The following is a 16,124-nucleotide window of genomic DNA, read 5'->3' on the forward strand; positions in this document are numbered from 1 at the left end:
AAGGTTATAAGGTGGGTGGGTACTAGTGCCACCTCCTCCTCCAGCCAGATTTTGAGTGGGACCCAATCTAGTAGGCCTGCTCAGAGACCACATACAGATTGGGCTCTGCACACAACTTAAGGATCCGAATGCCTGTCTCCCCCCAGTTCATGACTTGTTCTGGGGCTTAACGCAGGAGACTGGTGTCTGGATGCCTAGAGAGGCAGCAGCATGCTCGCCCCACAGTCTAAAATTTGGGTATCTACTGTCTAGGGAACTTTTACCGCAGAGAGTGAGGTGCTGAGGGAGTTTAGGTGCCCACAGGGTTAGGCAGCAGCTGAATGGGAGTTCTGGGGGTCGTTATGGTGCTGCACAGAGGGGTTTAGGCATCGATGTTGCTGCACGGATTGCAGTCAGAGTCAATTGTAGTGTGAACAAGTGCCCGCGGGTGAAGTGCCTGGAGTTGTACTCACTTACTCCAGGGCTGAATTTGGCCAATTTCTTCTTAAATGTTCTTTGAGCCATTTGTCTTGTTAAAAGCTCATTTACCGTACGAAGATCTGGGCTGTAAACAATAAAACAGGACCCGTATTTATAAAATCAGGGCTATTCCAGAAGGTGCTAGAGAGTACCTGATTAAATCCAGTAAGGCATCTGCAGAGCTTAACACCACGTTGCCCACGGTATACTCCTCCTTTTGGGCAGCAGCGCCCGGATGAATGTTGATCACAAGCACAATCCCAACAGTCACAGCCATGAATGTAGTCCAAAGATAATAGGTGAGTGTGATCAACCCCATCTTCCCACAGGCCTTGGAGTCTATGGTGGCCAAGCTGGACATCAGGCTGAAAGAGAAAAGAACATGCTCAGCGAACTCTCACAACTGAACTGCACAAGACATGTCTCTGGCAAAGACCGCCCGAGTCACCAGCTCCATGCAGTGCTTGCCCCGGCAGAGCCCCCACTGGCCATGAGATCTGCAGGGTGCTTGCCACCCCGCCAAGGTCCTGAACTCCAATCCACTTAAGCTCATTGAGCTCAACCATCTGCTCAGTGCACAGGGCTGGACAAGGAGCAAACAAGGTGTTCTCTTCCGTTATGACAGGAACGGAGAACAATGCTGAAAATAGGGTCGTGTCAGCCATTATATCAATAACTGGGCGTCTTCCACCTGGGATTCCATGTCCAACGCTGGTCACGCCATTTGAAATGGGCAACAGAAATGGTTAGAGGCCTGGAGAGACTTCATGTGACGCCTCAGAGACAAGAGAAATAAGCAGTGACATGACAGAAGGTTAGATAAGGTGACCCAGGAGTTCTCAGATTCTCCGGCCCGTGTCAGGCAGGAAGTCAGATCATAACGGTCTATGACTCATAAATGAGACAGTCAGTGAAACTGAAAGGCAACAAATTTTAAGGAGTCTGGTGGCACCTTAAAGACGAACAGATTTATTAGGGCATAAGCTTTTGTGGGTAAAACCCACTTCTTCGGATGCATGGAGTGAAAATTACAGATGCAGGCATTATATACTGACACATGAAGGGAAGGGAGTTACCTCACAAGCAGAGAACTAGTGTTGGTCTGGGGAAGGATAGCTCAGTGGTTTGAGTATTGGCCTGCTAAACCTAGGGTTGTGAGTTCAATCCTTGAGGGGGCCATTTAGGGATCTGGGTCAAAATTTAGGGATTGGTCCTGCTTTGAGCAGGGGGTTGGACTAGATGACCTCCTGAGGTCCTTTCCAACCCTGAGATTCTATGAATTCAATCAGGGTGGATGTAATCCACGCCCAATAATAGATGAGGAGGTGTCAATTCCAGGAGTGGCAAAGTTGCTTTTGTAATGGGACAGCCACTCCCAGTCCCTATTCAAGCCCAAATTAATGGTGTTAAATTTGCAAATGAATTTTAGTTCTGCTGTTTCTCTTTGAAGTCCATTTCTGAAGTTTTTTCGTTCAAGTATAGCTACTTTCAAATCTCTTCTAGAATGTCCAGGGAGATTGAAGTGTTCTCCTACTGGCTTTTGTATATTACCATTCCTGATGTCCGATTTGTGTCCATTTATCCTTTTACATAGGGACTGTTCGGTCTGGCCAATGTACATGGCAGAGGGGCATTGCTGGCACACGGTGGCACAGATCACATTAGTGGACGTGCAGGTGAACGAGCCCTGATGCTGTGGCGGATGTGGTTGGGTCCTCTGATAGTGTTGCTCATTCACCTGCATGTCTACATCCAGCCTGATCGCATTGGCCCTGTCAACACTGGTTCTCCACTTGTGAGGTAACTCCCTTCCCCACTCCCTGGCAGGAGCGCCAGGGCAGGTGGAGCAGGTCAGGGCACAGGGGTGCCCATTTTTCCAGAGCCCCCCCAGTTGGCCAGGGTCCTGGGGGCCAATCCGCCACTGCCAGGATCTGAACAGGCGTCATTATAGAGAAGCTGCATTTTCTCTCCCAGCTGTTCTTTTCTCTCCCCATTGGGGTCTGGTTTGTTTTATTTTCTGGGAAAGAGGATCGGACTTTAACAGCAACAGCTCCAGCTCATCTCCCTTTTTTCTGTCTCACGCGTCCCAAACCAGGACAGTTCTTCCCACTCTTAATCCATCTAAGGGCTAGAGAGCGAGGGGGGTGCGGTTCACCGTGTCTCGCTAATCTCCTGGGACTTATACAGCCACAGCTACACTGCATACGTGGAAGAGACTCAGACAGGGGGGTTCCTTCTAAAAACTCTCGACAGTTCAGGGAAAGGAAGAAGGGATGCTGTTCAAAGCCTTACTTAACACTTTTCATTTTTAAGGCTTTAGCTGTTTTTCCTTCTTTTTCTCGATCTTTAATAAAAGGCTGGAGAGATTTGTAGTTTTGTGTTCCATGGGCCTAAGCCAGCTGAGGTCTCTGTACTCAGAACCCCACCCTCGGTTTAAAACTCAGTGTTGCACAGTGACAGGGTCAGGTGAGCATCTTTGACTGGCTGTGTCCATTTATTTCACTGAAATTAATGCAACAGGTTTCTTGCACGTTCTTCTGAGGCAGCTGGTCCTGGTTATCATCCGACAAGCATCCGAGCCGAGGGATCCCATTGCCTGGTGACTTGAGGGACACAAAGGGGCGGACACTTGACCTCCCCACATGACTCCTCCCCACCCTGCCCCCAGCTTGGGGCCCCTGTGCTCTCCCCGTCCCCTCCCAATCCCACGTTACCTGGGCAGGGCTCTGTCCTCCCGCTGCGCTGGCTCCCCCCGGCTCTTCCTGGCAGCCAGGCCCTGGAGCCACTGCCTGGGAGAGCGCCGCGCTGCCTCCCTCCAGGCTTGGCCCCCAGGACAGCGGCTGAGCGAGCCGGACCCCCCCCCCATGCCCCCCAAGGCATGCTCAGACGCTGAGTCTGGGTGGGGCGCAGCCTGCTGCTGCCACAGCCAGGCACTCTCCAGGCAGTGGGGTTGGAAGAGGAGAGGCTCTGGCCCTGCCCCTGCTCCTTCCTCTCCCCACCCAGGCTGGCTGCTGGGGGCACTTGACCTTGCTAGAGGGGCACTTGGCCCTCTGGGCACCCATCAGAGGCAGTCTGGAATGTCCATGGTCCTGAGCTCTTCCTGGGTTACAGGAAAATGGAATGTTTCTGAATTCTGCAAAAGCCTTTGTTGAGCTCTCCCAATGGGCTTGTTTTTACACATCCAAACTCCTTGTACATGCAGGGCTGGTCTACACCGCACCGTTACATCTGCATAGCGACATTTCACACCCCTGAGAGACTGTTAAACCAACTAATCCCAGCGTAGACCATGGTAGGTTGAGAAGAATTCTTCCATCGACCGAGCTGCTGCCTCTCAGGGAGGTGGACGACCGCCAACGCCAGGAGAGCCTCTCTCATCGCTGTAGGAAGTGGCTGCACTTACTGAAGCACTACAGTGGTGTAGACAGAGCCTCAGGCCATGTCTACACTGCCACGTATGTCAGCAAAACATATGTCGCTCAGGGGTGTGGAACCCCCCGCCCCGAGTGACATACGTTTCACCGGCACAAGGGCTCACGTGCACAGCACTGTGCTGGCGGGAGAGCTGCTCCTGCTGCTCGTTGCGGTGGTTTTATGATGTTCACAGAAGCTCTTTCTCTCTCTCTCTCTCTCTCCCTCTCTCTTGGCAGAACAGAGCAGCTCCAGCCTCACAGCTATACAGCTGTAAGTCCGCTGGCATAGACGTGGCCTTTCGGAAGGACTAGACCATGGGCTGTTTTAAACAAACCTGGTTTAAAAAGGTCTCAACATCCTGCTAATGTGCTAATGTCCTGCTAACCGTTGCTCTGGTTATTTGTCAGCAGCTCCAGCATGAAATTACAGTACTCTGAACCAGCACGTTGTCAAACAGCTGCATTTGCTCCAGTGAACAAGGCAGTTAAGTAAATTTCTGCCAGCCATCTCTGGCCAAACACACTTGGAGAGTGTGCAGAGAGATGGCTGCCCTGCAGTGCGTTAGGCCCAGATCATGCTTGCTCCAAGTTTGGAAGGAGTTCATCTTTCTGGACCGCCATTCCTTGCTGCAAAAGTCTGCAGCCTAGGGATGCATGCAGGGGAGCAGGATAAAATCTGGGAGGGCCAGATAGGAGGAGTAGGCAGACCAGGGATGGTCAGGGGGCTGCATATTGCCCTTCCTTCAGCACAGCCCTGAGTATATGCCCCAGAGATGAAAACACAGCCCCAGCCTGTATTATCTTTTCTCTAGAACCCACCTTTTTTCTGAAGTCTGCAGGACTGTCTCCTGTGGACTTGAGCAGAGTCCACCTTGGGCCTATGGCTTCTGATGGCCTGCTAAGTTCTACAGCAGACCCCGTGAACTTCAGAAAGTCCACAGGAACTCAGAGGTGGGAAGTGGAGCAGGAATCGAGGTGGGGAGGTTGCAGGAGCACAGGAGTGGAAAGTTGATTCACAGAAAGCGGGTAGGGAGCTGTGGATCTAGGATCCCACAGAGTTCCTAAGCGCTGCGGAGATCTTTGACCCCTTGTTTCCCTAGTTCCCAGAGTCCTGCAGAGCTCCCTGGCTAAGCTCAGTCCATTGCCCTCCAGAGCCTTGGGCTGCACAGGGGTACTGCACTCTGTCCACCATGATCCCTCTATGTGTCAGAAACATTTCAGACTTGTCATTAAGCTTGGCGAGCACATGGAGGGAGACATGAGAGTGTAGAACCCCCTAAACAACACCACAAATCAGGCCAAGGAGTCTGAAACAATAAAAGGAAGAGGGGGGTTGGACTAGATGACCTCCTGAGGTCCCTTCCAACCCTGATATTCTATGATTCTATGATTCTAAGAGGAAAGCAATTTTAGAAGCGCTGATTCAAAAAAATATAAACTCCCCAAAAATTCACAGATGTGGCCATAATGTCTATAAAAAAATGTTTTTTAAAAAACCCTAATATATACAACTGAAAGGAAAAATAGAAATCAGACTCTGATGTGAAACATTAGATGATGAAAAAATATTGTGAAAGAATTAATTATGAACAAATTCCTGGAACATTTTCTAATGACCCCTCTAGAATCAGGAATCAATTTTTCAGAGTGTTCAACAAAGCTAAATATTGGTGATTAGAGGCACGAATTTCTCAAATTTAATCTTAAATTTAAATATTTGATGTGGATGTCGTTATTTATATCCATAATTCTACAGGGTGACACTTCTTTTAAAAAAAGGAAATTACAAACACAAAGCACGACGCTGAATCCCAGGTAAGGTGGTTCGGATAGCACCAGCGCCAAGCCAGGGAAGAATAAAGAAATCCAGGGGTTAGTTTCTGGAAACACATAACACAGGAACCAATTGACAGCAGTTGATAGAAAGGACAACACTTGTGCATCATCCATCGAACGGGTAAGTAAAATATCCAGCCAAAACAAAGCGCCGAAGCTCCATCTTCAGCCAGGTGCAATGCATGGAGCCGTAGCTGACAGTGCGTGGACTATGTTGACAGCGTTACTGGTGGCAAATGCTCAGGTGGGCTTCCTGCAGGGAACTCGCTGGAGCTGGCTGGAAATGGAAATGAGAGGAGGCTAATGCTGTGAGGGGCACGTGTCACTGCTCATAGGCACATGCCAGAGATAATGTGGACTCACGGTGTATAGGTGTAAAAGCTGCTGATTGGATCTGCCAGGGCAGTCAGTGCTGGAGGATCAAACGGGATCACGTAGCAATACTGACAAAAGACAGTGTGTGTTGTGCAGTCTCTTTTGCTCATGGCAGTGGGATTACACCGTGGGTATCCTCATTCCAGAGTAAAGGGCATTGTGTCAGCGTAAAGGGGAGTGGGGGCAGCCGGGAATGGGATAGAACTAGAGCGCTTCTACCTGGGGGGTTGTATGGGCATTCCTATAAAACATCAACGTAAGGAATTTGTGCACTTAATTCAGATTCCCCACTCCAAAATGACCGTCCTCCTCATTCTCTGCTGCCCAGCTACATGTATCCCTCTACACCGAGATTACCCTCAGCTCTCTGACTGCAGTCCCAGAAGGGCTGAAGAAGCGATTCATATGCAAATAATCCTGGTTTGGGATGAGTGAATTAGTTTGCCAATCAGGTTATCAAGCGGGTGGGGGGAAATGGAGAGAAGACTTGATTCCCATCCATTCATTCAGTCTCCTGCAGGTAGAGTGTAGCGTGTACATTTTGGATCAGGTCTCCTGGCGATGTTACAGACTGCTGTATGTTAAGGCTGAGGTGGGTTAGGTTGGAAGCCAGGATATCCCTACAGCATGTACGAGGCCATTCGCGGGGGTCTTTTCCATGCAGCTTTTGTTGGTTCAGACACATAAAGCTAGTGGGCTGGTCTGAACTACGGCATACTGGGGTGGGGGGGGGCACAAGGAGGGCTGCCGGCACCGCAGCAGGTAACCCGGGGGGGGGGGGGCGGCGCAGGGGAATCGCTCCCCACCCCAGCTCCCCTCCGCCTCCCTGGGCCTGAGCATGAAGCCGCCGCCTGCTTCTCAGCCCTCCCCAGCTTCCCTCATGAACAGCTGATTCGTGGGAAGCGGGGCGGGGAGAAGCAGAGTGGGGCAGCGCGTTCAGGGGCAGAGGCAGAGGTGGAGCGGAGGTGAGCTGGAGCCGGGCGTGGGGCGGGGAGCTGCCGGTGGGGGCTCTGCACCCACCAAATTCTCCCCCTGGGGCCTCCAGCCCCAGAGCACCCACAGAGTCGGCGCCTAAGGCGCCACTTTTGATGTGATCTGTGGGGGGAGCAGCCGCTCCCCCTGCTCCCCCCTAGCTATGCTACCCCACCCCTAGGAGCCAGAGGGATCTTCCGGATGCTTCCTGGGAGCTGCCCCAGGTAAGCACCACCGGGACTCCCCACCTCGCCCCCAACAGGTCCCTCTGGCTCTTAGGGGCGGGGTGGGCACCCACTACGGTGGCCCACGAGACCCTCCTGCCCAGTTCTGGGGGCAGTCAGGGGACAGGGGAGGGGGGTGGATGGGGCAGGAGTCCCTGGGGGGCGGGGGTGAGCCACGACACCCTCATGTGGGGAGGAGGGAACCAGTTGTTAAGATTTTGGCAGCTTATCGCTGCAGCCAGGCCAAATCTGAATAAGTGGCACTGTAACCTGGCACATGGGGTCACAACCCCACTCAAATCTGGGGCAGCCGGGCAGGTAACCTGGGTCCCTGAGCAAAATTCTGTCTGGGCCCCAGGAATAATCTGGCTCCCAGTGCTCAGGAGTGCAATGTGGGGGGCGGAGGCACCAGAGGGAGCATTTCTGGGTGGGAGGAAGCTCATACTGGGACGGCTGCACTGGCTACACCTGTTGCTTATGTAGGACATGGTGTCTCTTCCCGGTTTCTGAAGGTGATATGTCTTTCATGGGCATGTTGTAAAAGCAATCACCAGCTGGTGCTATTTTACATAGTTTTACTAGTTCTAAATGCTGCATTGTTGTTACTTTTATGATGTAGTTTCTATTTTGAGAAGCTGTTGCAAACAGTAGTCAGTTTGCTCCCTGTAACTCACGTAAATTCTTAGAGCAGAATTATGCCCTAGGAACTTGGCATTGGTGTTTTGGCTGAGACTCCTGAAAAGGGGAATTGCCCTGCATGCTGTTTGACTATGTCTGTTCCAGGACTGGCGTTTAGGTATAAATAAAACAGGTTACGCTAAGAAAATAACCAGACTCTGTGTCACAGGTTTGTCTTCCAACAGAAATCCCCTGAAGTCTGCTACTGCCCAGGAAAGAGGCAACAGGCATAATACCCAGGGCTACTTGTGATGCCGTATTGTCTGCAAAAGCCACCTCTTGACACAAAATGTGATCCCGGACTAGGCCTCATGGTTGTGACATAACCTTGAAACTCTGAACTGAGCATTACCCGAGTGAAGCTGTCTGCCTGAGTCTGAAGGCTGCCTGAAACAGTAGCTCAGAGCAGTGCCCTGTTTCCTCTCCTCTCAGTGGGGCTTAATTCTGAAACCCAATTCCCCTCCCCTGCCGTCTGATGTGCCAAAAGCCCCAATTGCTCCCCACCTAGCTGTCAAAACCCACAGCTGTCCCCTTAAGACCTGTGCAATGCAATTATGTGCTGTCAGTACAAACATCTGTGCCACATTAAAAACCTCAGAGCCACGTCTCAATGAGTGTGCTACCCACTGGGTGGCAGAGCTAGATCTTTATGCTCTGATCCAATAGATATTTAATTCTCTTTACAAGTGGAACAGCTCCACCAGGACACATTAAGAAAGCATTACAGAGCCTGACTATAACCCGCTGATTGGACCTACATTCACAGCTCAGCTCTGAATCAGGAAACTTTCTCTGGTTTTTGTCATGAACAATTTCAAAAGGTCTTGTTGTGTTCATTCTGCACCAAACCCTCACATTTTTGGTGAAATGTAATTCTTGTTTTCCAGCCAGCCCGATTCATTTCCAGACATTCTAACATTTGGGTATTTTGAAAAGATGATGAATTTTTGTAAAATAAGCATTCTCTTGGTTTTTGGTACTAGTCGGGCTCCATTCAAACACTTTCAACCTTTCCTCATCTTTAACTGAGTTTTGGCTTTCAAAAGTAGCTTAAGTGAATCCCCTGGTGCATATATGCTATTACTTTAAAAAAAAACTGTTAAAAGAACATTCTGATTGTCAAGTCAAGCACTCAAAAGTTAGGAAATAACAGAAGTATGGTTTCCTGTGTAGCCTTAATTCTGTTCCCTTGTGTATATGAATTATGATGAGTTTTTAATTACATGATCACATACTATTTCCCCCAACTATTTTAGCTGCAAGCCTGGAGCAAACTCTACTAAGGAAAACACAGATGGGAAACAGCGATTTTGGTAGTTTGTAACTTGACCAAATCTGGGTGGATTTTTCTTGGGAAGAGCAAAAGACCCCAAGACTAACTCCCTGTCTAATTTCAAGCTCCTGATGTAAACCATGGAGACATCAGTTCTCTTAAAAAATAGTAAGAACAAAATGTTTATAATGAAAAATGATACGGAACCTAAAAACCTGGTGTCTGAACTGTGTGACTTTGTCCTCACCCACAACTATTTCACATTTGCGGACAATGTAAACCTTCAAATCAGCAGCACTGCTATGGGTACCCGCATGGCCCCACAGTATGCCAACATTTTTATGGCTGACTTAGAACAACGCTTGTCCTCTAACGCCCCTACTCTACTTGCGCTATATTGATGACATCTTCATCATCTGGACCCATGGAAAAGAGGCCCTTGAGGAATTCCACCAGGATTTCAACAATTTCCATCCCATCATCATCCTCAGCCTGGACCAGTCCACACAAGAGATCCACTTCCTGGACACTATGGTGCTAATAAGCGATAGTCACATAAACACCACCCTATACCGGAAACCTACTGACCGCTATTCCTACCTACATGCCTCCAGCTTTCTTCCAGACCACACCACACGATCCATTGTCTACAGCCAAGCTCTGCGATACAACCGCATTTGCTCCAACCCTTCAGACAGAGACAAACACCTACAAGATCTCTATCAAGTATTCTTACAACTACAATACCCACCTGCTGAAGTGAAGAAACAGATTGACAGAGCCAGAAGAGTTCCCAGAAGTCACCTACTACAGGACAGGCCCAACAAAGAAAGTAACAGAACACCACTAGCTGTCATCATCAGCCTCCAACTAAAACCTCTCCAACGCATCATCAAGGATCTACAACCTATCTTGAAGGACGACACATCACTCTCACAGACCTTGGGAGACAGGCCAGTCCTCGCTTACAGACAGCCCCCCAACCTGAAGCAAATACTCACCAGCAACTACACACCACACAACAAAAACACTAACCCAGGAACCTATCCTTGCAACAAAGCCCGGTGCCAACTCTGTCCACATATGTATTCAAGGGACACCATCATAGGACCTAACCATATCAGCTACACCATCAGGGGCTCATTCACCTGCACATCTACCAATGTGATATATGCCATCATGTGCCAGCAATGCCCCTCTGCCATGTACATTGACCAAACCGGACAAATGGAATAAATGGACACAAATCAGACGTCAAGAATTATAACATTCAAAAACCAGTCAGAGAACACTTCAACCTCCCTGGACACTCAATTACAGACCTAAAAGTGGCAATTCTTCAACAAAAAAACTTCAAAACCAGACTCCAATGAGAAACTGCAGAACTGGCATTAATTTGCAAACTGGACACCATCAAATTAGGCTTGAATAAAGACTGGGAGTGGATGGGTCATTACACAAACTAAAAACTATTTCCCCATGCTAATTTTTCTCCTACTGTTACTCACACCTTCTTGTCAACTGTTTGAAATGGGCCATCCTGATTATCACTACAAAAGTTTTTTTTCTCCTGCTGATAATAGCCCATCTTAATTGATTAGTCTCGTTAGAGTTAGTCCTGGTCTACACTACGAGTTTAGGTCAGATTTAGCAGCATTAGATCAGTTTAGCCCTGCACCCATCCACACTACGAAGCCATTTTTTCTGACTTTTAGGGCTCTTAAAACCAGTTTCTGTACTCCTTCCCGATGAGGAGATTAGTGCTGAAATTGAACTCGCTGGGTCAAATTTGGGGTAGTGTGGACGCAATTCGATGGTATTGGCCTCCAGGAGCTATCCCAGAGTGCTCAATTGTGACCGCTCCGGACAGCACTCTCAGCTCAGATGCACTGACCCGGTAGACAGGAAAAGCCCCGTGAACTTTTGAATTTCATTTCCTGTTTGGCCAGTGTGGTGAGCTCATCAGCAGAGGTGACCATGCAGAGCTCTTCAGCACAGATGACCATGGAGTCCCAGAATCACAAAAGAGCTCCAGCATGGACCGAAGGGGAGGTACTGGATCTGATTGCTGTATGGGGAAACGAATCCATGCTATTAGAACTCCGTTCCAAAAGATGAAATGCCAAAATATTTGAAAAAATCTCCAAGCATGAAGGACAGAGGCTATCACAGGGACCCGCAGCAGTGCTGAGTGAAACTTAAGGAGCTTAGGCAAGCCTACCAAAAAATCCAAGAGGCAAATGCCCGCTTGGGGTCAGAGCCCCAGACATGCCGCTTCTATGATGAGCTGCATGCAATTCTAGGGGGTACCCCTACCACTGCCCCACCTCTGTACGTGGACACCTGCAAGGCGGGAGTCTCATGCAATAGGGATGAGGATTTTGGGGATGAGGAAGATGATGAGGAGGGGGAGGTTGAAGATAGTGCACACCAGGCAAGCGGAGAAACTGTTCTCCCTGACAGCCAGGAACTGTTTATCACCTTGTAGCCAATACCCTCCCAACACTCCCAACCCGGACTCCCGGACCTTGAAGGCAGAGAAGGCAGCTCATGTGAGTGTATCTTTGTAAAGATAATACACGGTTTAAAAGCAAGCATGTTTAATGATTAATTTTGCCCTGAAGACTTGGGATGCATTCACGGCCAGTACAGCTACTGGAAAAGTCTGTTAACGTGTCTGGGGATGGAGCGGAAATCCTCCAGGGACATCTCAATGAAGCTCTCCTTGATGTACTCCCAAAGCCTTTGCAAAAGGTTTCTGGGGAGGGCAGCCTTATTCCGTCCTCCATGGTAGGTCACTTTACTACGGCAGGCCAGTAGCACGTAGTCTGGAATCATTGCATAATAAAGTATGGCAGCGTATGGTCCCGGTGTTTGCTGACATTCAAGCAACATCTGTTCTTTATCTCTCTGTGTTATCCTCAGGAGAGTGATATCATTCATGGTCACCTGGTTGAAATAGGGGAATTTTATTTAGGGGACATTCAGAGGTGGCTGTTCCTGCTGGGCTGTTTGCCTGTGGCTGAACAGAAATCATCCCTGCTGTTACCCACGTGGTGGGGGGAGGGATAAAGTGATCATCCCAGAGAATTGGGTGTGTGTGTGTGGGGGGGGGGGTTTAGTTGGGTTTGTGCTGCATGTTAACCCGAAAACCGCAGCCCCTCCTTTTAAATGGCCAACCCAACTGGTGCTTGGTATGGGAAATGGGGGTGCTGCTGTTTGAAACCATTCCCACATTTTAGGAAGGTTAAAGAAGCCAAAAGACTGTGGCTTACCATGGCTGCCTGCAAGCTGAATTCTGTTGCCCGCCGGCCCTGCGTGTGTGATCTCTCACACTATACCGGCAGGCCCATGATATAAGAGGCAAAATGCGACCTTGTAAAGAAACCACACGTGCTATGTAATGTTAACAGCTTGGCTCACCGTGAAAGAGTCTACCCATTGTTCTCTAAAATGTCTCTTTTTAAAGACTAATCTCCCTTTTTTCCCTCCTGCAGCTGCAAATGTTTCAGTGCTCCCCCTATCATCTCTGTCCCAGAGGCTACCAAAGATTAGAAGCCGAAAAAAAAGCACTTGCAATGAAATGTTCTCTGAACTCATGCAGTCCTCCCATGCTGAAAGAGCCCAGCACAATGCGTGGAGGGAGACAATGTCAGAGTCCAGGAAAGCACAAAACGAAGGTGAGGACAGGAGGGACGAACGCGAGGACAGGAGAGACGAGCGAGAGGAGAGGAGGGACGAGTGACAGGAGAGGTGGCGTCAGCATGATGAGAGGAAGCAGGATGCAATGCTGAGGCTACTGGAGAATCAAACTGATATGCTCCGGCGTATGGTTGAACTACAGGAAAGGCAGCGGGAGCACAGACCGCCACTGCAGCCCCTGTGTAACCAACCCCTCTCCTCCCCAAGTTCCATAGCCTCCTCACCCAGACGCCCAAGAATGCGGTGGGGGGACCTCCGGGCACCCAACCACTCCACCCCAGAGGACTGTCCAAGCAACAGAAAGCTGGCATTCAATAAGTTTTGAAGAGCCGTGTGGCCTTGTCCTTCCATCCTCCCCTCCTTCTCCACCCCACCCGGTGCTTCCCTCCTCCTCCTGGGCTACCTTGGCAGTTATACCCCCATTTGTGTGACAAATTAATAAAGAATGCATAAAGAAAAGGAGTACTTGTGGCACCTTAGAGACTAACCAATTTATTTGAGCATAAGCTTTCGTGAGCTACAGCTCACCTCATCGGATGCATACTGTGTTTCCACAGTATGTATCCGATGAAGTGAGCTGTAGCTCATGAAAGCTTATGCTCAAATAAATTGGTTAGTCTCTAAGGTGCCACAAGTACTCCTTTTCTTTTTGCGAATACAGAGTAACACGGCTGTTACTCTGAAACCTAAAGAATGCATGATTTTGAAACAACAATGACCTTATTGCCTCTGCAAGCGGTGATCAAAGGGGGGAGGGGAGGGCGGTTTGCTTACAGGGAAGTAGAGTGAACCACGGGGGCGGGTTTTCATCAAGAAACAAACAGAACTGTCACACCGTAGCCTGGCCAGTCATGAAACTGGTTTTCAAAGCTTCTCTGATGCGCCATGCGCCCTGCTGTGCTCTTCTAACTGCCCTGGTGTCTGGCTGTGCCTAATCAGTGGCCAGGCAATTTGCCTCAATTTCCCACCCCGCCATAAATGTCTCCCCCTTACTGTCACAGATATTGTGGAGCACACAGCAAGCAGTAATAACAATGGGAATATTGGTTTCGCTGAGGTCTAACTGAGTCAGTCAACTGCGCCAGCGTGCTTTTAAACGTCCAGATGCACATTCTACCACCATTCTGCACTTGCTCAGCCTATAGTTGAACAGCTCCTGACTACTGTCCAGGGTGCCTGTGTATGGCTTCATAAGCCATGGCATTAAGGGGTAGGCTAGGTCCCCAAGGATAACTATTGGCATTTCAACATCCCCAATGGTTATTTTCTGGTCTGGAAAGTAAGTCCCTTGCTGCAGCCGTTCTCACAGACCAGAGTTCCTGAAGATGCAAGTGTCATGTACCTTTCCTGGCCTTCCCATGCTGATGTTGTTGAAATGTCCCTTATGATCCACCAGTGCTTGCAGCCCATTGAAAAGTACCCCTTTTGGTTTATGTACTGGCTGCCTTGGTGGTCTGGTCCCAAGATAGGGATATGCGTTCTGTCTACCGTCCCACCACAGTTAGGGAATCCCATTGCAGCAAAGCCATCCACTATGACTCACACATTTCCCAGAGTCACTATTCTTGATAGCAGCAGCTCAGTGATTGCGTTGGCTACTTGGATCACAGCAGCCCCCACAGTAGATTTGCCCACTCCAAATTGATTCCCGACTGACCGGTAGCTGTCTGGCATTGCTAGGTTCCAGAGGGCTCTCACCACTCGCTTGTGAACTGTGATGGCTGCTCTCATCTTGATATTCTGGAGCTTCGGGGCAGGGGAAAGCAAGTCACAAAGTTCCAGGAAAGTGCCCTTACGCATATGAAAGTTTTGCAGCCATTGGGAATCGTCCCAGACCTGCAACACGATGCGGTCCCACCAGTCTGTGCTTGTTTCCCGGGCCCAGAATCGGCACTCCATGGCATGAGCCTGCCCCATTGCCACCAGGATGGCCAAATTGCCGGGGCTCGTACTTTGAGAGAGGGCTGTGTCCATGACAGTGCTGCTGGCTGGGAGAGCAGCCTGAGGCAGAACGGCCCCCTCAAGGATTGAACTCACAACCCTGGGTTTAGCAGGCCAATTTCAAACCACTGAGCTATCCCTCTCCCAATATTCCATGCAGGACTGAATCTCTATTAGACAAAACTTAAAGAAGAGAATAACCTGAGTCACTCCCATTTATGTGCAGGCGCTCCTGACAGACTTTACCAAGGTCCACCAGGAGCACCCATATCAGACCAGGCGCCCCTGACAGACGTTACCGAGGTCCGCCAGAAGCACCCCTGTCTGCCCAGGTGCCTCGACCGACCTGACCAAGAGCACCCAGGAGACGACGAGGATGGCTACCAGTCATACTGCACTATCTGCTGCCACAAGGCAATGAGCTGCTGCTGTGTAGCAATGCAGTCCCACGTCTGCCAGCACCCAGGAGACCTACGGTGACGGTGAGCTGAGCGGGCTCCATGCTTGCTGTAGTATGGCGTCTGCACGGTTAACCCAGGAAAAAAGGCGCGAAATGATTGTCTGCCATTGCTTTTGTGGAGGGAGGGAGGGATGGGGGGCCTGACGACATATACCCAGAACCACCCCCGACAATGTTTTTTGCCCCATCAGGCATTGGGATCTCAACCCAGAATTCCAGTGGGTGGTGGAGACTGTGGGAACTGTGGGATAGCTACCCACAGTGCAACGCTCTGGAAGTCAACGCTAGCCTCGGTACTGTGGACGCACTCCGCCGACTTCATGGTCTTAATGGTTTTAAGTGGGATCACACACAATCGACTGTATAAAATTGCTTTCTAAAAATTCGACTTCTATAAATTCGACCTAATTTCATAGAGTAGACAAACCCTAAATACCTGAAACCTAAATACAGGAGTCACTGCCATTCCAGCAGCGACCATTCAGGACTCCCTCCCAGAGGCTGCTGAGGACTGAAGGCAGAGTTGCGCAAACGAAGTGCTAGCCCCGAATATGTTTGCTATGTGCCTGTGCAGACAGGTCCTCACCAGGGCAGAAACGTGAACAATGTTCAGCAGCATAAATTAATATCTGCCCCTCCAATGTGGGGGGCAGAGGTGGAGCCTGGGCTTGGTCAGGGCACAGTACAATCAAAGCAGGCGCACTACAGCAGTGCTGACCTTTGACCAATGACCTGATCTTTAAAGGGGCTATTTGGAATTAAAGCACAGGTTAAATGCCAAAATGCTTAAT

The 16,124-nt window shown here is 49.7% G+C and overlaps 1 protein-coding gene across 1 annotated transcript in view; it reads right to left on the minus strand.

The window, feature by feature from the left end:
- LOC141977880 (excitatory amino acid transporter 5-like) overlaps positions 1-16,124 on the minus strand; it is an 81,521-nt gene that overhangs the window by 53,267 nt on the left and 12,130 nt on the right. The window contains exon 3 of the mRNA XM_074939643.1: positions 612-824. Within this exon, the coding sequence (XP_074795744.1) occupies positions 612-824 (213 nt within the window). The remainder of the gene's footprint in view (positions 1-611; positions 825-16,124) is intronic.

This window comes from Natator depressus, chromosome 25 (genome assembly GCF_965152275.1).
Source record: "Natator depressus isolate rNatDep1 chromosome 25, rNatDep2.hap1, whole genome shotgun sequence".
Taxonomy (NCBI): domain Eukaryota; kingdom Metazoa; phylum Chordata; order Testudines; family Cheloniidae; genus Natator; species Natator depressus.